Below are 22,850 nucleotides of genomic sequence, written 5' to 3'. Positions count from 1 at the left end.
TGGCCAGTGATGGATAATACTTTGAATGACACATGTGTAACCAATTTGTTTCATTAGAGCCTCAAATGTTGGTGAAACACAGTGGAAGCAAAGTAGTACACGTTGTAATATTTTTTAAAATCAAATGCTGAATTATATGGCATAATTTTTATTCGATTTAAAACTGTGGTTTTAGGAAACAAATATGAAACACGGGTGAAAATTACATTACATTTAAGTTTTAAAAATCTTATAAGTACCAACTCAAACTATACTGTATGACCTGCAGTTTGAATTTAATTTGAGAATTTTACTTTGGTTAGTTTTCGAGCTGCGAGTCTCAGAATCGCGTGATTTTATTACAACTTTGAAATAACTCGGAAGCGCTTCTTCATCACAACTACGATTTTGCAAAAGATGTTAAGGTAACTCCTACTTTCGATGATACAAAACTACCCCCCCCCCTCCCTCCGTCCCAGAAAAGTGCAAGGTTTCTTGCTGTCCGAGCTGAAATGGAACAGCTCGTACACACTGCTGTAAAATGTGTTGATATACTTCCGAATTCAGCAATTTCTTAAGCGCATTAAGAGAACCACGCCGTAATCACTAAAGACAATGTAACTCCACCTGGAAGTAAAGCTGTGAGGACGGGGCGTGAGCCTTGCTTGGGTAGCTCAGTTGGTAGAGCACTTGCCCGCTCAAGGCAACAGGTCCCGAGTTCGAGTCTCAGTCCGGTACACAGTTTTAATCTGCCAGGAAGTTTCATATCAGCGCACACTCCGCTGCAGAGTGAAAATCTCATTCTGGTAATTCCACCTCCTCCGCACTTCACTGTTGGCACTGCACATGATGGTAGGTAACGTTCTCCAGGCATTCGCCAAAGCCAAACCATTTCCATAGTGTTGCCACAGGGTATAGCTCGAGCCATCACTCCAGATCGCTCGTTTCCAGTCATTCACTGTCCAGTACTGTCGCTCTTTATGACACCTGACCCATCACTTACAACTGACTACAGAAATGAGGAACTGCTCGATCATTATACCCCATTCTTTTTCACTCACTATACTCCGTTATAAGAATAAATTTCATGTGAACATTACGCTATGTACTCTTGCGCGTCTGCTGGAACCTCATTGGATTTCGTTTCATGTGGAGCGGAAGCCAAGCTGTCTCGAGTACAGTCAAGTACGATAATGAGGATACGTTTTGTACTGTGCGCTACGCGTTCATCGACGCAGCTACACAACGAGGCAACGGCTTAACCTGCGCATTTAACTTGGTCACCAACGGCCAAGCAAGTGATCCAACTAACCTGCAGTGATATGAACAGTTGCAGTGAATGCTGTGTCCTGCCTACTGTGGAATATGGGGTGCGTAGGAAACGTGCTTTCTCGGATCGCTAGACAAAAATTCAAGCAAATTGTGTTAATGAATTTTTATTGCAGTAACATAAATGACAATACTTTGGGAATTTACAATGATGTGTCGCAAACAATTGGCGACAGTCAAGACAAGTGAAACAATACAGTTCACAAGTCGCAGCTGTAGCGCTCGTAGAACAGCTTGTCTTCAACTCCGGCCGCGGCCGGGCGGAGCCGATCTTACGTCCTCTTCTGCTAGAGGCCGCTGCTGTCTCGGTGTCGTCCTAGAGATAGGTCGGTCAGCATTCTATAGGCTCACGTCTACTTCACAGCCCTCTCTGCTCTAATGTTCTTCACCGTCGTGCAGGCGCTTGACTTTGAGCCGGAGCAGTAAAGAAATAAAAAGAGACGAGCAGAGAACAATGTACCTTAGAATGTCATTTAATTTTTGGACAGAAGGAATAATGTATGGCGATAAGCTTCTCAGGTGAGCCGACGAGAAACATAACATGCTCTCGATTTTTAGCTAACATAGTATTGTAATTAAACACAAGGGTGATGAAAATTCCTGACTTTAAGAAGGGTAATTTTTCTGCATGAGCTACGTCTGGCGTAAAAGTGCACTGCTGGGATTTCACCGTTTTGTTAAACATTGAAGTCACTGAAGGTATTACCGTTAGTCGTCTGGTAATCTCTGAACTTCTTCCATATTAGACTCGAGGAATACGTTTCAGTATTGGCAACAGGACCCCAAGCTATCAAAAAATCCACATTTTCTCCTCCTCTTTTGTGACACTCCCCCATCGTTCGGCAGTGACTTGTCACAAAGTTTCGTGCACCTGTCAGCTTAAACGTATTGTTATTTCTCGCGACGAATGCCTTAACTTGGCTCCGGCTCAGTTGTATTGTGTTCATATTGCAGTCTTAAGGTGACAACTTACCACTCTGGCTCGTGTGAGACCACATCTGTCCTGCAAAACAACGGGGATATTCAAACAAAGAGTGTAATGTGTGTAATGTTTTGTCAACTTCAGCAATCTTTGGCAGTCTTTTATAAAATATCGATAACTAAGAAAGTGTATTTGCAATGAAAACCAGAATTTTGCGCGAGATATGTAACTGGAAACTAGAAGACGTGCATTTTTCTTTTAAAAGGATCTTTAAGTATCAGTTAATTACCATATATCTGATGTATTTCATGTTTTAATGATTTAGGTGTTAAAATCGAACAAAAACAAATAAAAAACTGCAACGTATTTTGAACCGCCGCCCGCCAGCACACACGATTACGCCACGCACCTAACTCATATGCGCGCCTTCGCTTTTAGGACATACTGGTGCTCGAAAAACGTCAAAGCTGATTTTTCTCTGTTATCTTGTGAAAAACGTTAACAACAACTTGTTTCTCGCCGTTAAGGGTGTTCCGCGCGCGTTTTTCACTACGAAGCAGGAAGCAGTGTCATCCATTTTCATGGAACGTTTGAACAGCATCTTACGGAGACTGTGACTGTACATGAGTTCGGAATAAAAATTACGTAGCTACAGTTTGATTAAGAGAAACGCTGATGGCTGTTCATTTACAGTGACGTAGGAATAAGACCTACTTTCAGGAACGGGACAGAACCAGTGTACGAGAGTTACGACTGTTGACCAAACAACGCATTTTTATTTGCTTTGTTGTTGTGGTCTTCAGTCCTGAGACTGGTTTGATGCAGCTCTCCATGCTAATCTATCCTGTGCAGGCTCCTTCATCTCCCAGTACCTACTGCAACCTACATCCTTCTGAATCTGCTTAGTGTATTCATCTCTTGGTCTCCATCTACGATTTTTACCCTCCACGCTGCCCTCCAATGCTAAATTTGTGATCCCTTGACGCCTCAGGACATGTCCTACCAACCGATCCCTTCATCTAGTCAAGTTGTGCCACAAACTTCTCGTCTCCCCAATCCTATTCAATACCTCCTCATTAGTTACGTGATCTACCCATCTAATCTTCAACATTCTTCTGTAGCACCACATTTCGAAAACTTCTATTCTCTTCTTGTCCAAACTATTTATTGTCCATGTTTCACTTCCATACATAGCTACACTCCATACAAATACTTTCAGAAATGACTTCCTGGCACTTAAATCTATACTCGATGTTAACAAATTTCTCTTCTTCAGAAACGCTTTCCTTGCCATTGCCAGTCTACATTTTGTATCCTCTCTACTTCGAACATCATCAGTTATTTTTCTCCCCAAATAGCAAAACTCCTTTATTACTTTAAGTGTCTCATTTCCTAATCTAATTCCCTCAGCATCACCCGACTTAATTCGACTACATTCCATTATCCTCGTTTTGCTTTTGTTGATGTTCATCTTATATCCTCCCGAAAGACACCATCCATTCAGTTCAACTGCTCTTCCAAGTCCTTAGCTGTCTCTGACAGAATTACAATGTCATCAGCGAACCTCAACGTTTTTACTTCTTCTCCATGGATTTTAATACCTACTCCGAACTTTTATTTTGTTTCCTTTACTGCTTGCTCAATATACAGATTGTATAACATTGGGGAGAGGCTACAACCCTGTCTTACTCCCTTCCCAACCACTGCTTCCCTTTCATGTCCCTCGACTCTTATAACTGCCATCTGGTTTCTGTACAAATTGTAAATAGCTTTTCGCTCCCTGTATTTTACCCCGGCCACCTTCAGAATTTGAAAGAGAGTATTCCAGTCAACATTGTCAAAAGCTGTCTCTAAGTCTACAAATGCTAGAAACGTAGGTTTGCCTTTCCTTAATCTTTCTTCTAAGATAAGTCGTAAGGTCAGTATTGCCTCACGTGTTCCAGTATTTCTACGGAATCCAAACTGATCTTCCCCGAGGTCGGCTTCTACTAGCTTTTCCATTCGTCTGTAAAGAATTTGTGCTAGTATTTAGCAGCTGTGGCATATTAAACTGATTGTTCGGTAATTTTCACATCTGTCAACACCTGCTTTCTTTGGGATTGGAATTATTATATTCTTCTTGAAGTCTGAGGGTATTTCGCCAGTTTCATACATCTTGCTCACCAGATGGTAGAGTTTTGTCACGACTGGCTCTCCCAAGGCCGTCAGTAGTTCCAATGGTATGTTGTCTACTCCGGGGGCCTTGTTTCGACTCAGGTCTTTCAGTGCTCTGTCAAACTCTTCACGCAGTATCGTATCTCCCATTTCATCTTCATCTACATCCTCTTCCATTTCCATAATATTGTCCTCAAGTGCATCGCCCTTGTATAGACCCTCTATATACTCCTTCCACCTTTCTGCTTTCCCTTCTTTGCTTAGAACTGGGTTTCCATCTGATCTCTTGATGTTCATACAAGTGGCTCTCTTTTCTCCAAAGGTCTCTTTAATTTTCCTGTAGGCAGTATCTATCTTACCCCTAGTAAGGTAGGCCTCTACATCCTTACATTTGTCCTCTAGCCATCCCTGCTTAGCCATTTTGCACTTCCTGTCGATCTCATTTTTGAGACATTTGTATTCCTTTTTGCCTGCTTAATTTACTGCATTTTTATATTTTCTCCTTTTATCAATTAAATTCAATATTTCTTCTGTTATCCAAGAATTTCTACTAGCCCTCATCTTTTTACCTACTTGATCCTCTGCTGCCTTCACTACTTCATCCCTCAGAGCTACCCATTCGTCTTCTACTGTATTTCTTTCCCCCATTCCTGTCAATTGTTCACTTATGCTGTCCCTGAAACTCTGTACAACCTCTGGATTAGTCAGTTTATCCAGGTCCCATCTCCTTAAATTCCCATCTTTTTGCAATTTCTTCAGTTTTAAACTACAGTTCATAACCAATGGATTGTGGTCAGAGTCTACATCTGCCCCTGGAAATGTCCTACAATTTAAAACCTGGTTCCTAAATCTCTGTCTTACCATTATATAGTCTATCTGATACCTTTTAGTATTTCCAGGGTTCTTCCATGTATACAACCTTCTTTTATGATTCTTGAACCAAGTGTTAGCTATGTTTAAGTTATGCACTTCGCAAAATTCTACCAGACGGCTTCCTCTTTCATTTCTTAGCCCCAATCCTTATTCACCTGCTATGTTTCCTTCTCTCGCTTTTCCTACTCTCGAATTCCAGTCATCCATGACTATTAAATTTTCGTCTCCCTTCACTACCTGAATAATTTCTTTTTTCTCATCATACATTTCTTCAATTTCTTCGTCATCTGCAGAGCTAGTTGGCATATAAACTTGTACTACTGTAGTAGGCTTGGGCTTTGTGTCTATCTTGGCCACTATAATACGTTCACTATGCTGTTTATAGTAGATTACCCGCACTCCTATTTTTTATTCATTATTAAACCTACTCCTGCATTACCCCTATTTGATTTTGTATTTATAATCCTGTGTTCACCTGACCAGAAGTCTTGTTCTTCCTGCCACTGAACTTCACTAATTCCCACTATATCTAACTTTAACCTATCCATTTCCCTTTTTAAATTTTCTAACCTACCTGCCCGATTAAGGGATCTGACATTCCACGCTCCGATCCGTAGAATGCCAGTTTTCTTTCTCCTGATAACGACGTCCTCTTGCTTACATGAGGTTTATTCTTATGATGAACGAAGTACAGGCTGGACTGCTGGCACCACTTTAGAGGACTCAGGTGAGTCTTTCCCCTGGCTGCATGTCATTTTTTACAACCAACCTCAGCAACGCTAGACGGTCCCTGTCTGCATCTTCTTTTTTCAGCTGTGATTGTTCTATCGTGTTTCCAAATCATAGTCGCATCATCAAGAGTCAACTCCGGAAGCTTTAGAAGGATTAAAATGCCCCTGGTGGATTTGTTACTCAGGTGATATCCAGTGATACCAAAGTCTCTTCTGACGGACTGATTGCGCTGTCACAGGAGTGAAATCTAGTTGTCAGTTCCGCCTTACATAGCGATGGCCCAATACTTCTGATGAGATAGTGCACGAGTATATGATATCAGAAGCAAAAACTTTCTAGTAAAAATGGATCGACTAGCCGTTAGTGAGATAACTGTATTTCAGGTTAAGTGTTGCATAGACTTCAGTATCAAATATTATTTTAGTTAATACGAATTTATTTGAAATGTTAGCTTTTCGATTAAGTATTTATCAAATTAGACTCAGCCAATATGCTGTTCACGAGTCTCTACATCCGTAACGATACTTTATGACTGTGTGGTTAGAGGCACTAGGTGATCGTCTCGGAACCGCGGGACTGCTACGGTCGCAGGTTCGAATCCTGCCTCGGGCATGGATGTGTGTGATGTCCTTAGGTTAGTTAGGTTTAAGTAGTTCTAAGTTCTACGGGACTGATGACCACAGAAGTTAAGTCCCATAGTGCTCAGAGCCATTTGAACCATTTGAACAGTCGCTGCCTGACGCGGCAGCGAACAATAGACGTCGGCGTGGACACACCCACAAGAGATTCCATATGCCACCGCCGCTCGCTGGAAGAGTCCTTAGTCAGAGCGCAGTGCCGCTGACCCTCGTCTACAGTCACCGATTACGATGATAGCATCGTCTGTACCTCAGATCCAGCAGCACGAGTGGTATTACAAGTCAGAGCTGTATCGGCGTTTAAATCATTTGAACACTGAGAGACGACTATCTTTTTGTAGCCTATCAAGTGACAGTTTATAGTTCGGCGACAGTAAGAAATACATAAGTGACACCCATGTGGACATGGATTGTTTCCAAGGTAAGTATATCATCTTGTTCATGTTACAATAAAATGATCTAATATTTTGTGTGTTGCAGTATCTGTTAGGTTTCCTCCAGAAGTAACTGCAATAGTGCCGTCGCGAATTTGTCAAGTAGTTTTTCCGTCTGGCACCACAGGGCCAAACATTCTTCCAAGAAAATTTGAATTCCGCAGCGATGATCTTCCGAGACTGCTTTGGAGAGTGTGGTAAATGCACGGTGGGCAGCACTGGAACATTGTGCAGCTGATGTAAGACGACAGACAATATCCCAAAATGCTCCAAGATGAATAGGCCTGTACCTTTACTTCCAAGATTACCTTACCAACATTCTCTGCATTTTTCGATCTCAGGATCTCAAAAGTGAAGTGTACAGCATTATCGTTGACACAGTTGCAGAAATGGATCAGCGAACTGTATAGTCTTGTCAAGATTTCCGAGAAGATGCTGCATTGTTTGAGAGAATTCTTAACTCACTGCAGAGACGGCGCAGTACTGCAGCCAAATGTGAAGACGACACGTGGAACACCTCTTGTAACAGCTACGAGTCTGCCATAAACTGTAACGTGTCACGTGCTGAAGCAGTGTGATCTTTCTTGTTAATGTAGGGCACGGGTGAAATTTGAGCGCTGTTAGATGGCGATTTAACCGAAAACTTACCATTACAAATAATTTTGTACTAACTAGGACAATATTTTATGTTGAAGTCAGTGGCGGCTTGTGACCACACACTCGCAATTATTTCGCAAACGGCTCATTTGCGGACCCGTATTTAGTGAGAATTTTTTCTTCTAAGTTCATGTGCTTTCACCTGTGACTGTTTTCACAATTAATAATGGTACAACTTGGACAATGTACCCAAAGTTTATTTTCTACCAACTACTAATTTTCTCAATATAGTAAATTAATATTAAACTTACATCAATATTAAAGGAAACAACATTTAAAAGCCAAACAATTTACCTGAAATATTTAAAGATCCTTACTGTGAGGCAATACTTCGTCTATATAATTAAGCCGCGTACTTTAATTTTATTGGTGACTAGATGTACCCGGCCATGCTTTGCTGTGGCTCAGTCTACTTAAATGGAAAAGAAGGAAAGAAGAAAGCATAAGTTTCTAACATGCAAAAGAATTGTATATCGTCCTAATATCCTTTTCTCCCCTGCCTCTGTTCATCTCCCCCTTTCTTTGTCCATATTCTCCCCGTTCCCCCTCTCTCTCTCTGTCCATATTCTCCTCCTCTCTCCATCTTCTCTTCCCCCTCTTTCTGTCCATCTCCTCCTTCCCATTGTCAATGTCCATTTCGCCCCATCCCTCTGGCCATCTCCTCTTCCCCCCCTCCCCCCCTCTGATCTTGAAGCTTGTTTATTATAGAAGGTTGTAGTATTGGTTTATGATTAGAATGCGGTTCGTGATATAAGTTTTATATTAAAGTGTTTATAGTCTGTATGTGCTTAAAGTTTATTACAGTAATGGGTAAAAATTTGCAGTAAATTGGAAAGGAACATTTTGAGATTTTTGGGAGCAATAGTTTTCCTATATAGTCTGAGTCACTAACTGTTACCACCTAGAATAACTCCGAAAGTATGATAGTAAATTATAAGTTTGTGGAACAAATGTTGTATGGGACAACGGGGGCCATAATATGACGTTAGGCCTTTGTTGGTACGTGGGGTCGCGTCAGAGATATGAAGGTCAACTTTGATTTTTTTTAATGGGTTGCTATAGTTTGGTACTTATTTTCTGATAGCGGCTATCGAGACGAATCCAATGATGTGTAACAGTAAGGTCTTTGAAGGTCAACGAAGGTCAAAAAGGTGGCATGAACGTCCATTTACAGAAGGTGTTCGAAGTGGTGACCATTGGTATCAGTGTAGTGCTGCAATCTTCTTATCATGGATTGAGTGGTATTCCTTATCACATTGGCACTTATCGAAGCTCATGCTCTGACAATTCTCTCTCGTACATCGTGCAAATAGTAAATATTAGCCGAATACGGCGTATCAATCTAACGTGCCACTGACATGTAAACACCATTCGACGGTTTCGCAATACAACACTAATAGAAACGGTAAGACTAGTATCGTGGAATGAAGCGAATGTGAATGATGTATTCCTTCGAAAAACAAGTCGATATGCTTCTCATTTACGGAGGATGCCAATTAAATTCAGTGAGAACTAGAGACCTATACGCTGAAAGATATCCTCAACGCACTCATCCTACACGTCGTACATTTAAATATATTTATGATAAATTGAGAACAACTAGATCTTTAACGCATGGGAAACATACCGGCAAAGGAAAGTTATTAACGAGTAAACGGAAATAGGTGCTCTTGCAACTGTGTTTCGAGATCCTTGTGTTAGTTCGCGTCAAATCGAAATGGAATCTTGCATGAACCAGAGTAGTGTTGTTTGTTTTCTGCATCGCCATAAAGATCATCCTTACCATACCAGTCTCCACGAAGAATTAACTGGTACGGATTGTATGCGTCGCTTTTAATTCTGCGATGGGCTCAACTTCAGATTCAGAGCAATGAAACAGTTACTAACTTGATTTTGTTTACTGACGAGGCTACATTCACGAACCACGGAAATGTTAATTTGCATAACGTGCATTATTGGGCAACTGAAAGTCCATGTTGGCGGCGGCAAGTTGCGCACCAAAAACCGTGGTCCGTGAATGTATGGTGTGGGATTCTAGAGAACAGACTTATAGGCCCGTATTTCATCGAAGGAAATCTTCATGGTAGGAAGTACATCACATTCCTGAAAGAAACATTAGGTCTGTTACTGGAAGAAAACCTTTAGAAACAAGGAACAGAATGTGATATCAACACGATGGGAGTCCAGCACATTTTTCACTGATGGCTAGAAATGAGCCGGCCGGAGTGGCCGTGCGGTTCTAGGCGTAGAACCGAGCGACCGCTACGGTCGCAGGTTCGAATCCTGCCTCGGGCATGGATGTGTGTGATGTCCTTAGGTTAGTTAGGTTTAATTATTTCTAAGTTCTAGGGGACTGATGACCTCAGAAGTTAAGTCGCATAGTGCTCAGAGCCATTTTGGCTAGAAATGAGTTGCACAGACAATTCCCAAATCGTTGGATTGGACGCGGAGGAGGTGTGTCGTGGCCGGCTCGTTCGCCAGACTTGACGCCTCTGGATTTTTTCTTGTTAGGATTTGTAAAAGACTTTGCTTATAAAGACGTTTCAACTACATTTGAAGAAATGTGAGAGAGAATTGTCAGAGTATGTGCTTCGATAAGTGCCCATGTGATAAGGAATACCATTCAATGCATGATAAGAAGATTGCTGCACTGCATTGATACCAATGGTCATCACTTCGAACACCTTCTGTGAATGGACGTACATACCATCTTTGCGATCTTCGTTCACCTTCAAAGGCCATAGTGTAACAGATCAATGGATTCGTCTCGAAGCCACGATCAGAAAATAAGTAGCAAACTATAGCATCCCATTAAAAAAAAAAAAGCAAAGTTGACCTTCATATCTCTGACACGACCACACATACCAACAAAAATCCAATGTCATATTATGGGCCCCGTTGTTCCTTGCAACTTATGTCCCACAAAATTTTCAGCTCATATTCTAGGATGACTGGCATCTACAACACGCCCATATTAGAATTCAACGTTTTGTCAAAATTTCAAAGCAATCGGTCAAGAACTTTGGGAGATTGACGATTTTGAACAAACCAACATTTACATTTTTATAACGTTTCCCCATTTATTACGTATATATCAGATGGAATTTTAGTAGGTACACTGATAAAGTAAAGCATTATGACCACTGCCCACCGCGAAGTTTGATGTCGCCTGGTGGCGGTAGGGGGAAAGTGACACGACAAGGAAAGAATGCAGGATGTAGTAAAACTGTACAGCAGTGAGGACAAGACATTACGTCATATGAACATGGATGTGGAAATGCTTTGTTTCAATGTTACAATTCATTTTTCCAACTCATTGATCATGGGAACACACAAGAACAGAACGTTGGGATCATGGGGAACATGCAATCTTGGTGACGTCTGTTACATTTTGCACCGCTAGTGTTTTGTTTTACATGTCCCTGTTGCCAGGCGATGTACGACATTGTTTGTTTCCAGGTAACGGCAACTGTTCCAACGATCAGTACGACCGCTGCAAGCGCACGGGTTACTACGCAGAGATAATCGCAAACGTGGCTAGTGCAATGGCAATATGCACAAATACGGGCACGACAGACGCCCATTTGATGTGTAGATTGTGTGACAGTAAATGCACCCGCGCTCAACGTTTGTAGCTGGAGAGATTTCCAGGACGAATGTGCCGCGACGGACAAACTTTTTAAGCTATTGATAGTCGACTTACGGAATGTCAGGCATTCAGGCATGATACTCGCGACCGAGGGAGGACTAGAAGGACGAGGAGAGTGCAGGGGGGGTGGCAATTCTTCATGCAGTTGACGACGACCATAGTGCCTGCGCAAGACATGTAGCTGCAAGACTGAATGCTGATCACGTGACAGACTGGCGAGTGTTAACACGAGGACCAGCTGACTTCCCTGCATGCGTACTCTTCTACGAATGGTTAATTCCACAAAATGCCAACCCTAATTTTAGTGCAACGGTGCTGTTGACAGATAAGGCGTCGTTTCAGCGAGATCAGACTGCAAATTTTCACAATCTGCACGAATGGGCAGACGTTAATCGTAACGCAGCTGTTGAAGCAAGTCATCAACAACGATTTTCTGTCAATGTTTGGACCGGCATTGTTGGCGACTGTTTGGTAGGGCCTCACTTTCTTCCACCCAGGCTCAACGGAAAAAGTTATCATAATTTCACAGAGATTGTTCTACCTGATCTGTTAGCAGATTTGCCTTCAACTGCGCGACGAAACATATACTTCATGCACGATGGAGCACCTCCTCATTTTAGTGTTAATGTCCGTCAGCTTCTGAATAACACATTCGGTGACTAAGGGATACGCAAAGATGGACTAATTGCCTGGCCTCCACGCCCCCCGCACTGAAACCCACTCGACATTTATTGGTGGGGCATATGAAAGTCTTGTGTGTGGAGCCTCAGTACAAGATGGTCAGAGTCTCTATTTCCGTATTATGGAAGGCTGCGAAAGCTTGCGCAACACTCCGTGGATGCATCATTGTATCGGAGATTCAGTACGACGGTGGGTTGATGCATGCACCAATGGTCACGGAGGGCATATTGAACATCTGGGAAAAGAATTGCATGTGGTATGCTAGTGCGTTCAGTTCGCGAGTGCTTCCCATGATTAATGAATTGGAGAAAATGAGTGAGGACTGTGTCCTGCAATTTGTGCCATTCATTTTTGCTACACCCTGTATAAGTGGATCAAAGATGGATGGGAAATCATCCTAGCGACGAGACTAACCGCAAATGGGGAAATATACTGACATAAGTGACCCTGGCAAAGGTGATATTATTATCACCCAGACCCTGTGAACGAGTATCTCGAAAACGGCACAGCTGGTCGAATGTTCACGTGCTACTGTACTGACCATGTGTGGAAAGTGGCATAATGACAGTGAAACTACCACTGGCCGATAGGTATTTGGACGTCCATGACGCTTCACAGAACGAGGGATTTGGATGCTTGCCTACCCTGTAAAGCAGGATAGCTGGCAATGTGTGGCACCTCTGCCGATAAAGCACAATACGGGTGCGCGTTTAAGATTCGGAGCACACCGTTCATCGTGCATTGTTGAACTTGGGGCTCTGCAGCAGACGACGTGTTCACATGTTGGCCCAACGACATCGTCAATTACGATTGTACTGGCCGCGGGATCGTTGAAATTGACTGTGGATCTATAGAAACGCGTCGCCTCGTCGGAAAAATCACGTTTTTGCTATATCAGGTCGATCGTCGTCTTCACACACCAAAGACCAGGCTAGTAGGAGCAGGATTACGTTATGGGAGAAATTCTGTTGCGCTCGCATGGGGCCTGTGGTAGTAATCGAAGACACACTGACAGACAAGGGTCACAGGTTATTACGCCCGTGGTCATAATGCTTTGGCTCGTTATTATATATAAAAACACATGAGAATCCGAATGCAATGTTGTTAAAAATCCAAAGCGATCCGTGAAGGCCTTTCAGACATTTAAGGTTTCAAAGAGCTGAACATTTACATTTGTACTTCTATAGAAACTGTACACATTCCTAATCTCAAACTTCCGAAAGTTTTTGACAGAATGTTTTGAAGTTTTGACAGAACGTTGCAGTTGATTATGCATTAGTTTTTGTACACCTATTTTTTAATATATGTAATATACGATATTTTAAAAGTTTATTAACAGGGAAACGTTGTTACGAAATATCTCAAAAAACGTGTACACAGATATTAAAGAAATGGGCATCAAAATCCACGCCTGAGTAGGAATGCAACGTTGCGTAAAAATCTCAAAGCAATCGGAAAAGCTTTCGGAGATACACGATTATGAACAAATGAACATTTACATAATTTTTCATACAGATTATTGCTCGAGGGGACCACAAGTACAAAAACAAAACAAAAATCGAACAATAAGTATGAGCCCATTTATCTTGGCATTGCTCTCCCTAATTCTGAACTGGAGAGTAGTGCTTTATGTCTGTCTCTGTCATCCTTAACTATGAAGTTACACAGTGAAGAATAGGACTGTTGTAGTCGGTACGAACTTACTGATGTTTTGTTTGCTTCCTTCCGAGTAGGTAATGAACGAATTACTGGTCCGCTGCAGCCACTACCTAAGACCTCGGGGAACGCATTTTCACAAGAGTTCGTTGCTTTGGTGCCTCACTTTTGCTTTGGTGAATACTCGGTACTAAACACAAAGCAGCTTGGAACCTTGCACCGAGCCGAGAAAAAGCAACTCATCCACATACTCAGAGGTCCCCACTCGCCGGCGATAGTGTGACTCTGGGGACAACAGTTTGTAAACAGGCGTCACTACCCCCACCACTACCACCGCGGTGGCTGCTCTGATAGGGATGGGAGCGCAGTGGTGGAGGGGGTAACGGCCAACGTATACAGGAGGCAGATAAAGGCAGAGAAACAGTGATGAGGGACGACTAGAAAACGGCGACGAGTTTGGCGAAATGTCGACCGAATGAGGAGGCGCAGTGGTTTGCACGCTGGACACACAATCACGAGGACGACATTTCAAATCCCCGACTATCCATCCAGATTTAAGTTTCCCATGGTTTCCCTAAATCACTTAATGCAAATGACGGGATGGTTCCTTTGAAAATAGCACAACAAATTTCCTTCCCCATACTTTCCTAATCCGAGTTTGAGCTCCATCCCAAATCTTCGTTCCGAAATATTGTGGAGAACTTACGATGTGACAAAGCTGAACGGAGAAGAATTCTACAAGTCCACCTAATGAATCATTAGTTAAGTGTTCCCCACATAGTCCATTAACAGAAAATCACATAGATCTTTATACAACTGTGTCAAATAATTTCAGTATTAACAATAGTGCACAAACATTTAACAATAAGTCGACTGTTTCTATTAGAGGCCAATCAGTGGTGACAAAGGCGTCCTAAGTATTCTGGAAACAGCTTAAATCTGAAATAGTAATTCATATGACTGAAAAGCAACAAGTTGCCATGAATGCACACATACTGATTACCAAACAAATTGTGAATGTAAATGAAGAGTTTCACACAAATTATTTGGGGATAGAAAATTTTTAAACGTAAAAAGACATATATACTATACAAATTAAAATAACTAAACGAAGCTGTTTTCAGCTGTAATGTAAATTCAAACTTCTCAACAGTTTTTCAAAATGAAAACCATATTCTATTGAAATACGGTACATTGCAAATATAAGTTGGAAAATACACTAACTTCCAAAGAAAGTAAAGCTCCCTAAAGCTCCCCACAATGTAAGTTTATACAGGTAGATACCATCATTTGGTATGGAAATGATCAGAGCTGCAGTTCTTTCTGCCAAGTAGAACAGCCAACAGCGTGTATTTGCACTGTTCGTGTCTGGCGCTCTTACCAGGCCTGGTAGGACGCATAAGGGACGCCATCACTATAGAATGTCGACTGAAGGAGATAGAGATGCTACTTTTTTGTGTGTGACAGCGATACCAGAATCTGGTTGAGTTTGAAAGTGGCCTCATTGTGGGTCTCCATTTGGCCTGCTGATCGAATCCTGCAGTATCCATATCTAGGAGGCGTTCAGACGTGACAGTGGTCTAATGTTGGCCTGCATGGGAACATAAGGACAGGCACAGTCGCCACCAAGGTTCTACTTGACAACATCTGACCACCGCAAGGAAGAATCACCATATTTGTGCCACGAGTACAGTAGCTCTTTCATATCTGCGTCTGCCATTTGATAACGTAAAGGAGTCCTTACGATAACATGTCTCATCCAGGGCCGCTGGGGCCGGCCGGTGTGGCCGTGCGGTTAAAGGCGCTTCAGTCTGGAACCGCGTGACCGGTACGGTCGCAGGTTCGAATCCTGCCTCGGGCATAGATTTGTGTGATGTCCGTAGGTTAGGTTTAATTAGTTCTAAGTTCTAAGCGACTGATGACCTCAGAAGTTACGTCGCATAATGCTCTGAGCCATTTGAACGATTTGAGCCAGGGCCGCTGGTCAGAGACCAGCAGCAGCCAGACAGGGTAGTTAGCATCCCATGTGTTGGTTGTTGTTAACACCACGACGTAAATATCTGTGTTTTGAGTCTGTTTGTGACTGGGAAGCGTGCACTGCTGGTGAATGGCGTCGCATTGTATTCAGCGATTAACAGCGGCTCTACACCACCTCAGATGACCATCAGCGAGTATGGCGGCGACTTTGGGAGACGTCCCTTTATTTCTGTGTTTTGGAGAGGCTCAGCAGTGTTACTGCTGGTATCATGGTGTCAGGAGCCATCGAGTATGACTTCAGGTCACCGCTGTTAGTGACTGGCAGAACTTTGCAGCCCGATGTTTCTTCATGGGTGCCTTGTGTCCTCGAGTGTGATAGTATCATGGTACCATTTTTCAACAGGACGAATTTTGTCCATTCATGGCAACTGTCTCTGTGAACGGGTTGCGTGATATTAAGATACTCCAGTTGTCAGCAAGAGCTGCAGGTCTGTCTCTGATAGAATAGGGCCTATGTTCAGGACTAGCTGTGACATGAACTCCATTCCAGTGTGAGTATCCAGGATATCAAGAACCAAAACAGTTGAGGCTTCCCCATTGCCTCAGGAGAGGATGCGCTGGCTGTATGATACCTTCCTCAATCTAATTAGTGCATGCATCCAGGCCAAAGGTAATGCAACGTCAAACAAGTGGGCTCCTGCTGCCAAGTTCTTTGCTAATTTGACACAATTTTGTAATCACTGAAATAACATCACTTAATTCCTCAACATGTAAACTTTAATTTCATCTCCTCCTCCTCTTCCGGGGGTTACACTTTTTTTTCAGCCAGTGTAGACAGTAAAACAAGTTTAATAACATTCAGTGAGTGAATCAGTTTTCATTTCAACCTATGAATACTACAATGCTTCGAAACATCAGCAACGCTTCCGCTCCATCTGATCCTGATCATAAATCGCTCCGTGTTAATATAATGGGGTGCAAGAAAGGAGACGGGTGCGAGATGCGTTCTGCGCAGAGAAGGACGAAGAATACTTTGCGGCGCCGCCAGTGCGCCCCCTATCTCTGCCAAGTGCCTCAATGCTCCAGCCGTTGCCTTCTCTGACAATTGGTAACGCTGTGGTCGCCCCACCTCAGGCCACTGTTTCTGCTGCTGAGTCTCCCAGATTAATTCATGTGCTCGGAAAAGAAGCACTGTCGCTTCATAACGCAATATTTGTCGTGTTCGCTTCATGCCACCCATTATGAACGCTAAAGAAGCTGAGTACCTACACTATACCTAAACTGATATGAAAGTCAAATCTGAACGTCCCAGGCACGATCTGCAACGCACGCTGGAGACACACGCTGCAGAATGACGCTATTGGCCGGAGCGTCACTTGGTACACTGCGCATTAGAGTTGTGGCGATTCGTGAATGAGTCGTTCATTTGAACGACTCTAAATAAAGAATCGTAAGAATCGAATCGTGATACTGACGAATCGTCGTTCAAAAGAATCGTAAGAACGATTGTGTGTTTCCGAGTCGTGACGATTCCAAGTTCCAACGATTCATCGATACGCTATGCTTGGAAGGCAACTTCCGAATCATGCCGAGTCGTGCCGAATGATTACGGCCGCCAGATGGCAGTCAAGTGGAGGACGCGTGTCAACAAAGGAAGCTCGGAACGAACAAACGAAGTTCGTGGGCCGTAATATTACTCGTGGAAACCAAGCTGACACATGGCGGTGGCTGACGGAACGAGCGTAAAGGCATTTCCCATTTACATTCGCTACCATCAACCACAGCGCCCACGTCACCTTAGTTTGCGCGAGTAATACACGAACTAGTGATGACAGAAACTACACTCCTGGAAATGAAAAAAAGAACACATTGACACTGGTGTGTCAGACCCTCCATACTTGCTCCGGACACTGCGAGAGGGCTGTACAAGCAATGATCACACGCACGGCACAGCGGACACACCAGGAACCGCGATGTTGGCCGTCGAATGGCGCTAGCTGCGCAGCATTTGTGCACCGCCGCCGTCAGTGTCAGCCAGTTTGCCGTGGCATACGGAGCTCCATCGCAGTCTTTAACACTGGTAGCAAGCCGCGACAGCGTGGACGTGAACCGTATGTGCAATTGACGGACTTTGAGCGAGGGCGTATAGTGGGCATGCAGGAGGCCGGGTGGACGTACCGCCGAATTGCTCAACACGTGGGGCGTGAGGTCTCCACAGTACATCGATGTTGTCGCCAGTGGTCGGCGGAAGGTGCACGTGCCCGTCGACCTGGGACCGGACCGCAGCGACGCACGGATGCACGCCAAGACCATAGGATCCTACGCAGTGCCGTAGGGGACCGCACCGCCACTTCCCAGCAAATTAGGGACACTGTTGCTCCTGGGGTATCGGCGAGGACCATTCGCAACCGTCTCCATGAAGCTGGGCTACGGTCCCGCACACCGTTAGGCCGTCGTCCGCTCACGCCCCAACATCGTGCAGCCCGCCTCCAGTGGTGTCGCGACAGGCGTGAATGGAGGGACGAATGGAGACGTGTCGTCTTCAGCGATGAGAGTCGCTTCTGCCTTGGTGCCAATGATGGTCGTATGCGTGTTTGGCGCCGTGCAGGTGAGCGCCACAATCAGGACTGCATACGACCGAGGCACACAGGGCCAACACCCGGCATCATGGTGTGGGGAGCGATCTCCTACACTGGCCGTACACCACTGGTGATCGTCGAGGGGACACTGAATAGTGCACGGTACATCCAAACCGTCATCGAACCCATCGTTCTACCATTCCTAGACCGGCAAGGGAACTTGCTGTTCCAACAGGACAATGCACGTCCGCATGTATCCCGTGCCACCCAACGTGCTCTAGAAGGTGTAAGTCAACTACCCTGGCCAGCAAGATCTCCGGATCTGTCCCCCATTGAGCATGTTTGGGACTGGATGAAGCGTCGTCTCACGCGGTCTGCACGTTCAGCACGAACGCTGGTCCAACTGAGGCGCCAGGTGGAAATGGCATGGCAAGCCGTTCCACAGGACTACATCCAGCATCTCTACGATCGTCTCCATGGGAGAATAGCAGCCTGCATTGCTGCGAAAGGTGGATATACGCTGTACTAGTGCCGACATTGTGCATGCTCTGTTGCCTGTGTCTATGTGCCTGTGGTTCTGTCAGTGTGATCATGTGATGTATCTGACCCCAGGAATGTGTCAATAAAGTTTCCCCTTCCTGGGACAATGAATTCACGGTGTTCTTATTTCAATTTCCAGGAGTGTATATACAGCGAGAACACAGCTCCCAATACTGACGATCAAAATCAAGAAATCCAAGTATGATGAATAAATCGTACTTCTTTATTTGTTGCAGATGCAATGCAAAACACACACACCTTCTATACACACGATTATGTATTATATTTCGCGTATCTCGAAAACGGCCCTAACGATTTGGATGAAATTTTGTATTTAGACTGGTTTTTGCTTTTTGAGTTCACCTACATAGTTCTATTTTTTCGTAAAAAGTCAATTTTGCAATATATATATCCTACATAGCTCCATTCGTAAAAACGCAATTTTATATTATAAAAAAGCTATTTCACATGTTTTTATAACGCCATCTCGTAAATCTTTGTTAGTACATATTGAATGTTGTTAAAGTTTTGGTTTTTATGTTTATCTGTATATAGGTGTCTTTCCTTACAGCACGCGATTTTACACAAAATAATTTTTTATATAAAAACGCGAATTTCGTTCAAATGGTTCAAATGGCTCTGAGCACTATGGGACTCAACTGCTGTGGTCATAAGTCCCCTAGAACTTAGAACTACTTAAACCTAACTAACCTAAGGACAGCACACAACACCCAGCCATCACGAGGCAGAGAAAATCCCTGACCCCGCCAGGAATCGAACCCGGGAACCCGGGCGTGGGAAGCGAGAACGCTACCGCACGACCACGAGATGCGGGCGCGAATTTCGTGTTTCTTGGGAACGGCTTTAACAGTTTGGATAAAATTTTATATTTAGATACCGATTTTGATTTTTAAGTTTATCTTTAAACAAAAGCTTTTTAATTAATAATTTCAAGTTCGAGTTTTCGAATGTTATCGTGTTCAGATTCATATTAAATTTTAGTGAAGTAATTTCGCTGTATACGATTGAATCCTACTGTTTAGAAGTATGTCGTCTTCTCACGTAAATAGTAGTGACTGCGGCATGTTCTCAGACAAATTAAAAGCAAAATACCTATGCTTTGTATTCAGATGAAATTAAAGTTAACCTAAATTTGCCTTGTGGAAGGGCTGTCAGCTGCGTTATGAATTGCAAGAGTGATGTGGACTTGGAAAGACATCTTAGCACAGAAAAACATAGGATGATATGAGCCAAATCAAGTCTGCCTCACTGCTAGATTTTGTTACTATAAAACAGATGTCCGTAGTTGGATACGTTCAAGCCACACAACCAAACTGGCATACCACGTAATTTTGCACCACCTTTCGCACAAATCGACTCCTCTTTCCTGGCATACTGAAATAAAACAATAGATGCAATCAAATCAAACGTGACGTATAAATCGAGAATCACACTTGTAACGTCATTTTCATGTTTACTCATAAATAAACTATTTATGGCATATATTATCATGACACAGTTCGATTCTAACCCCATTGACAATTTCGGACATGTCCTGCCATCTGTGAGTAAGATGTAGAACTTTTTGCATTCCGTAAGAATCGTGCCATCGCAGACTAGAATGAATCGTGAACGAATCGTAGGAATCGATTCGCAATGTGAGATTGAATCGTAGGAATCGAATCGGGAAAAAGAATCGTGTTGCCCAACTCTACTGCGCATCGCCCCGCCATCCTTCTTCTTCGCCGCACGCAGCTACCGCGCAGTACAGCAGTAGAATGAGGCAGTTTTAGTGACTGGTCGATGTCTCACTGCCAGGTGGTGGGCGAGCGCGAGTGGCGGCAGCTGCGGCTGGACTACAACAGCCTGGCGCAGCTCACCAAGACGGTCGACAGGCACGTCAACAAGATCGTGCTGCTCTCCTTCGCCACCAACCTCTACTTCGTCTGCCTCCAGTTCCTCCACAGCATGAAGTAAGTTTACAGCGATCGGCTGGCCGAACTGCTAGTACCAGATTCATATGTGTAAACTGTAACACAGCAAAACGAACATTACTCAACAAAGCGAACCATAAGCCCAGCCCTAGCGGGTCACGTGATCAGGTACAGCGCCTAAAGTCACGTTCCAGTTCAAAGTAGTGTATGTTGTTACCCCATATAGAAAGTACAAAAAATTAGCATGGAAAATCCCTCTGTGGTTAACTTTACTAAATGTTCTGACGACTAGCTTTTTGCCCGTGGCTTCGCCCACATAAGCATCTCACATACAGGCTGATTCAGCCGCCCCTACCGATGTCTTTTTATGCAACCCACAATGTTTAGGTGGACTTCATAAACCATGTGCGAGATTTTTGTACTCTGTTCCTCGCTATGCGCGAACTATTAGTAGTGCAGAAAGAAAACGAACCGGACCTTCTTTTAGAAAATTTAATGTGGTTAAATTTTGTACTGGAGACTACGATGTTCGAATTAGTCAAGGAAACATACAAAAGTGACCTTCAGAACCTCTTCCTTTCCATACTCATTCCTCAAGTGCCAGGATTTGTAGGACGTTGTTCATGACACTCCTACCACTGTTCAAAAATTTCTGACTACATGAACAATTCGACCTTTTTTGGTCTCTGTTAGTTGGGCTAATACGTCACCAGTACAATGTGCTATTTCGTTAACATTATTAACTTAAATGTGCCCCTGAAGGTAATGAAGGAAAAACAACTTTTATAAACTTTCCACTAAAACTAATTACGTTGATAATTCGATACAAACTTAACGCTTACTCGGACAGTAGTATCGTAATCGGATGGTGTGACGAATACAACGATATAATTGTTTTTTTATGCTCTTAAAATTCACAAAATTGTTAGCTAAAATTTACACAGACGTCAAGTTTACAATTTGTAAGTGCTCGGCTAAAGTGGTGGCGTAGTAGCAACAGTGAATGAAGACCAAAGCAGGTCGAATGTGGGAAATAATTCGCGCTGTGGTAAATATTCACACAGTGGTAGGAGGGAGTACTTTGAACAACTTTCTAGAAATCCTACCTGGTGAGGGCTGCGTGTGGAATTGGGGGTGCGTTTGAAGATCACTTTTGTACGTTTTTCTCGAATACCTCGAAAACGGTGACCCCCAGCGGAAACGCATCCTAGTACAAAATATAACTATATTAAATTTCCAACAAAAAGGACGTGTTTTTTTTCTATAGGACTAATAGTTGAAAATCTCGCATTTGGTGTATGAATGTCAGCTATAACTTACGAGTTGTATATATTTGTGCACATATTTTATATACATCCGCAGCGAATTACGCCCTGTACTTTCCTGTGGATTCAGAGGAAACTCGTAGTTCTGTCTGAGTAAGAGATATAATAAACAGTCATGAACAGAAGCTCAGCTTTCTAAGTATAAAATGGAACTTATATTTTTTATATTTGTATTAGGGTACGTATTACGCCATTTCGTCACGTCACTAACATTACTAATTTTTTCTTTGTTTATTGCTAGAGTCTAGGTTTAAATGAAGAGTCGAGGATGTTTGAAAGCTACGTTTATAAAACAAATGATCTCGCTGTGTACGTGAACCTTTTTTGAAGGTACAGTACTACAGCAGGCATTGCTCCTGCTTCAGAGTCACATCTTTGATCTACCGTCAGTTATTTATCTCCCGTGAAGTACATTTGTAAAAAATTGGCATTTTCATACGGTAATGGGGCAAGAGAAGCCGCCAAGTGGTAAATTTGGCACTGAACCTTAGGTGTTGTTGCAGTCTGGCTGCGGGCGCCACGCGGAGTACTCGCAAACTGCAATTCAAACTAATATTCTGATATTTGTCACCCAGACAGCTAGCAACAGAATATTAGGGGAGCCAAATTTGGCCGCCATACATTTGTGCAGCAACAGTCTCAATCGAAAGACAGAAAAACAATGCAAATGAATATACCTCTTGTCTTGCACTCGAGTAATATGTGTCGCTTAACTGGACTCTTATTCCATTTACCAATGTAAGTAGATCTATGTCACGAATAACATTTGATAATATTCTGAGACCATATTC

General features: G+C 43.2%; 1 protein-coding gene across 1 annotated transcript in view; it reads left to right on the top strand.

The window, feature by feature from the left end:
- Nucleotides 1-22,850, top strand: part of LOC126150544 (gustatory receptor for sugar taste 64e-like) — a 173,860-nt gene that overhangs the window by 66,038 nt on the left and 84,972 nt on the right. The window contains exon 6 of the mRNA XM_049915883.1: nucleotides 20,619-20,773. Within this exon, the coding sequence (XP_049771840.1) occupies nucleotides 20,619-20,773 (155 nt within the window). The remainder of the gene's footprint in view (nucleotides 1-20,618; nucleotides 20,774-22,850) is intronic.

The sequence above is a fragment of the Schistocerca cancellata genome, chromosome 2 (genome assembly GCF_023864275.1).
Source record: "Schistocerca cancellata isolate TAMUIC-IGC-003103 chromosome 2, iqSchCanc2.1, whole genome shotgun sequence".
NCBI classification, from domain to species: Eukaryota; Metazoa; Arthropoda; class Insecta; order Orthoptera; family Acrididae; genus Schistocerca; species Schistocerca cancellata.
This window is presented reverse-complemented; position numbering and strand designations above follow the sequence as displayed.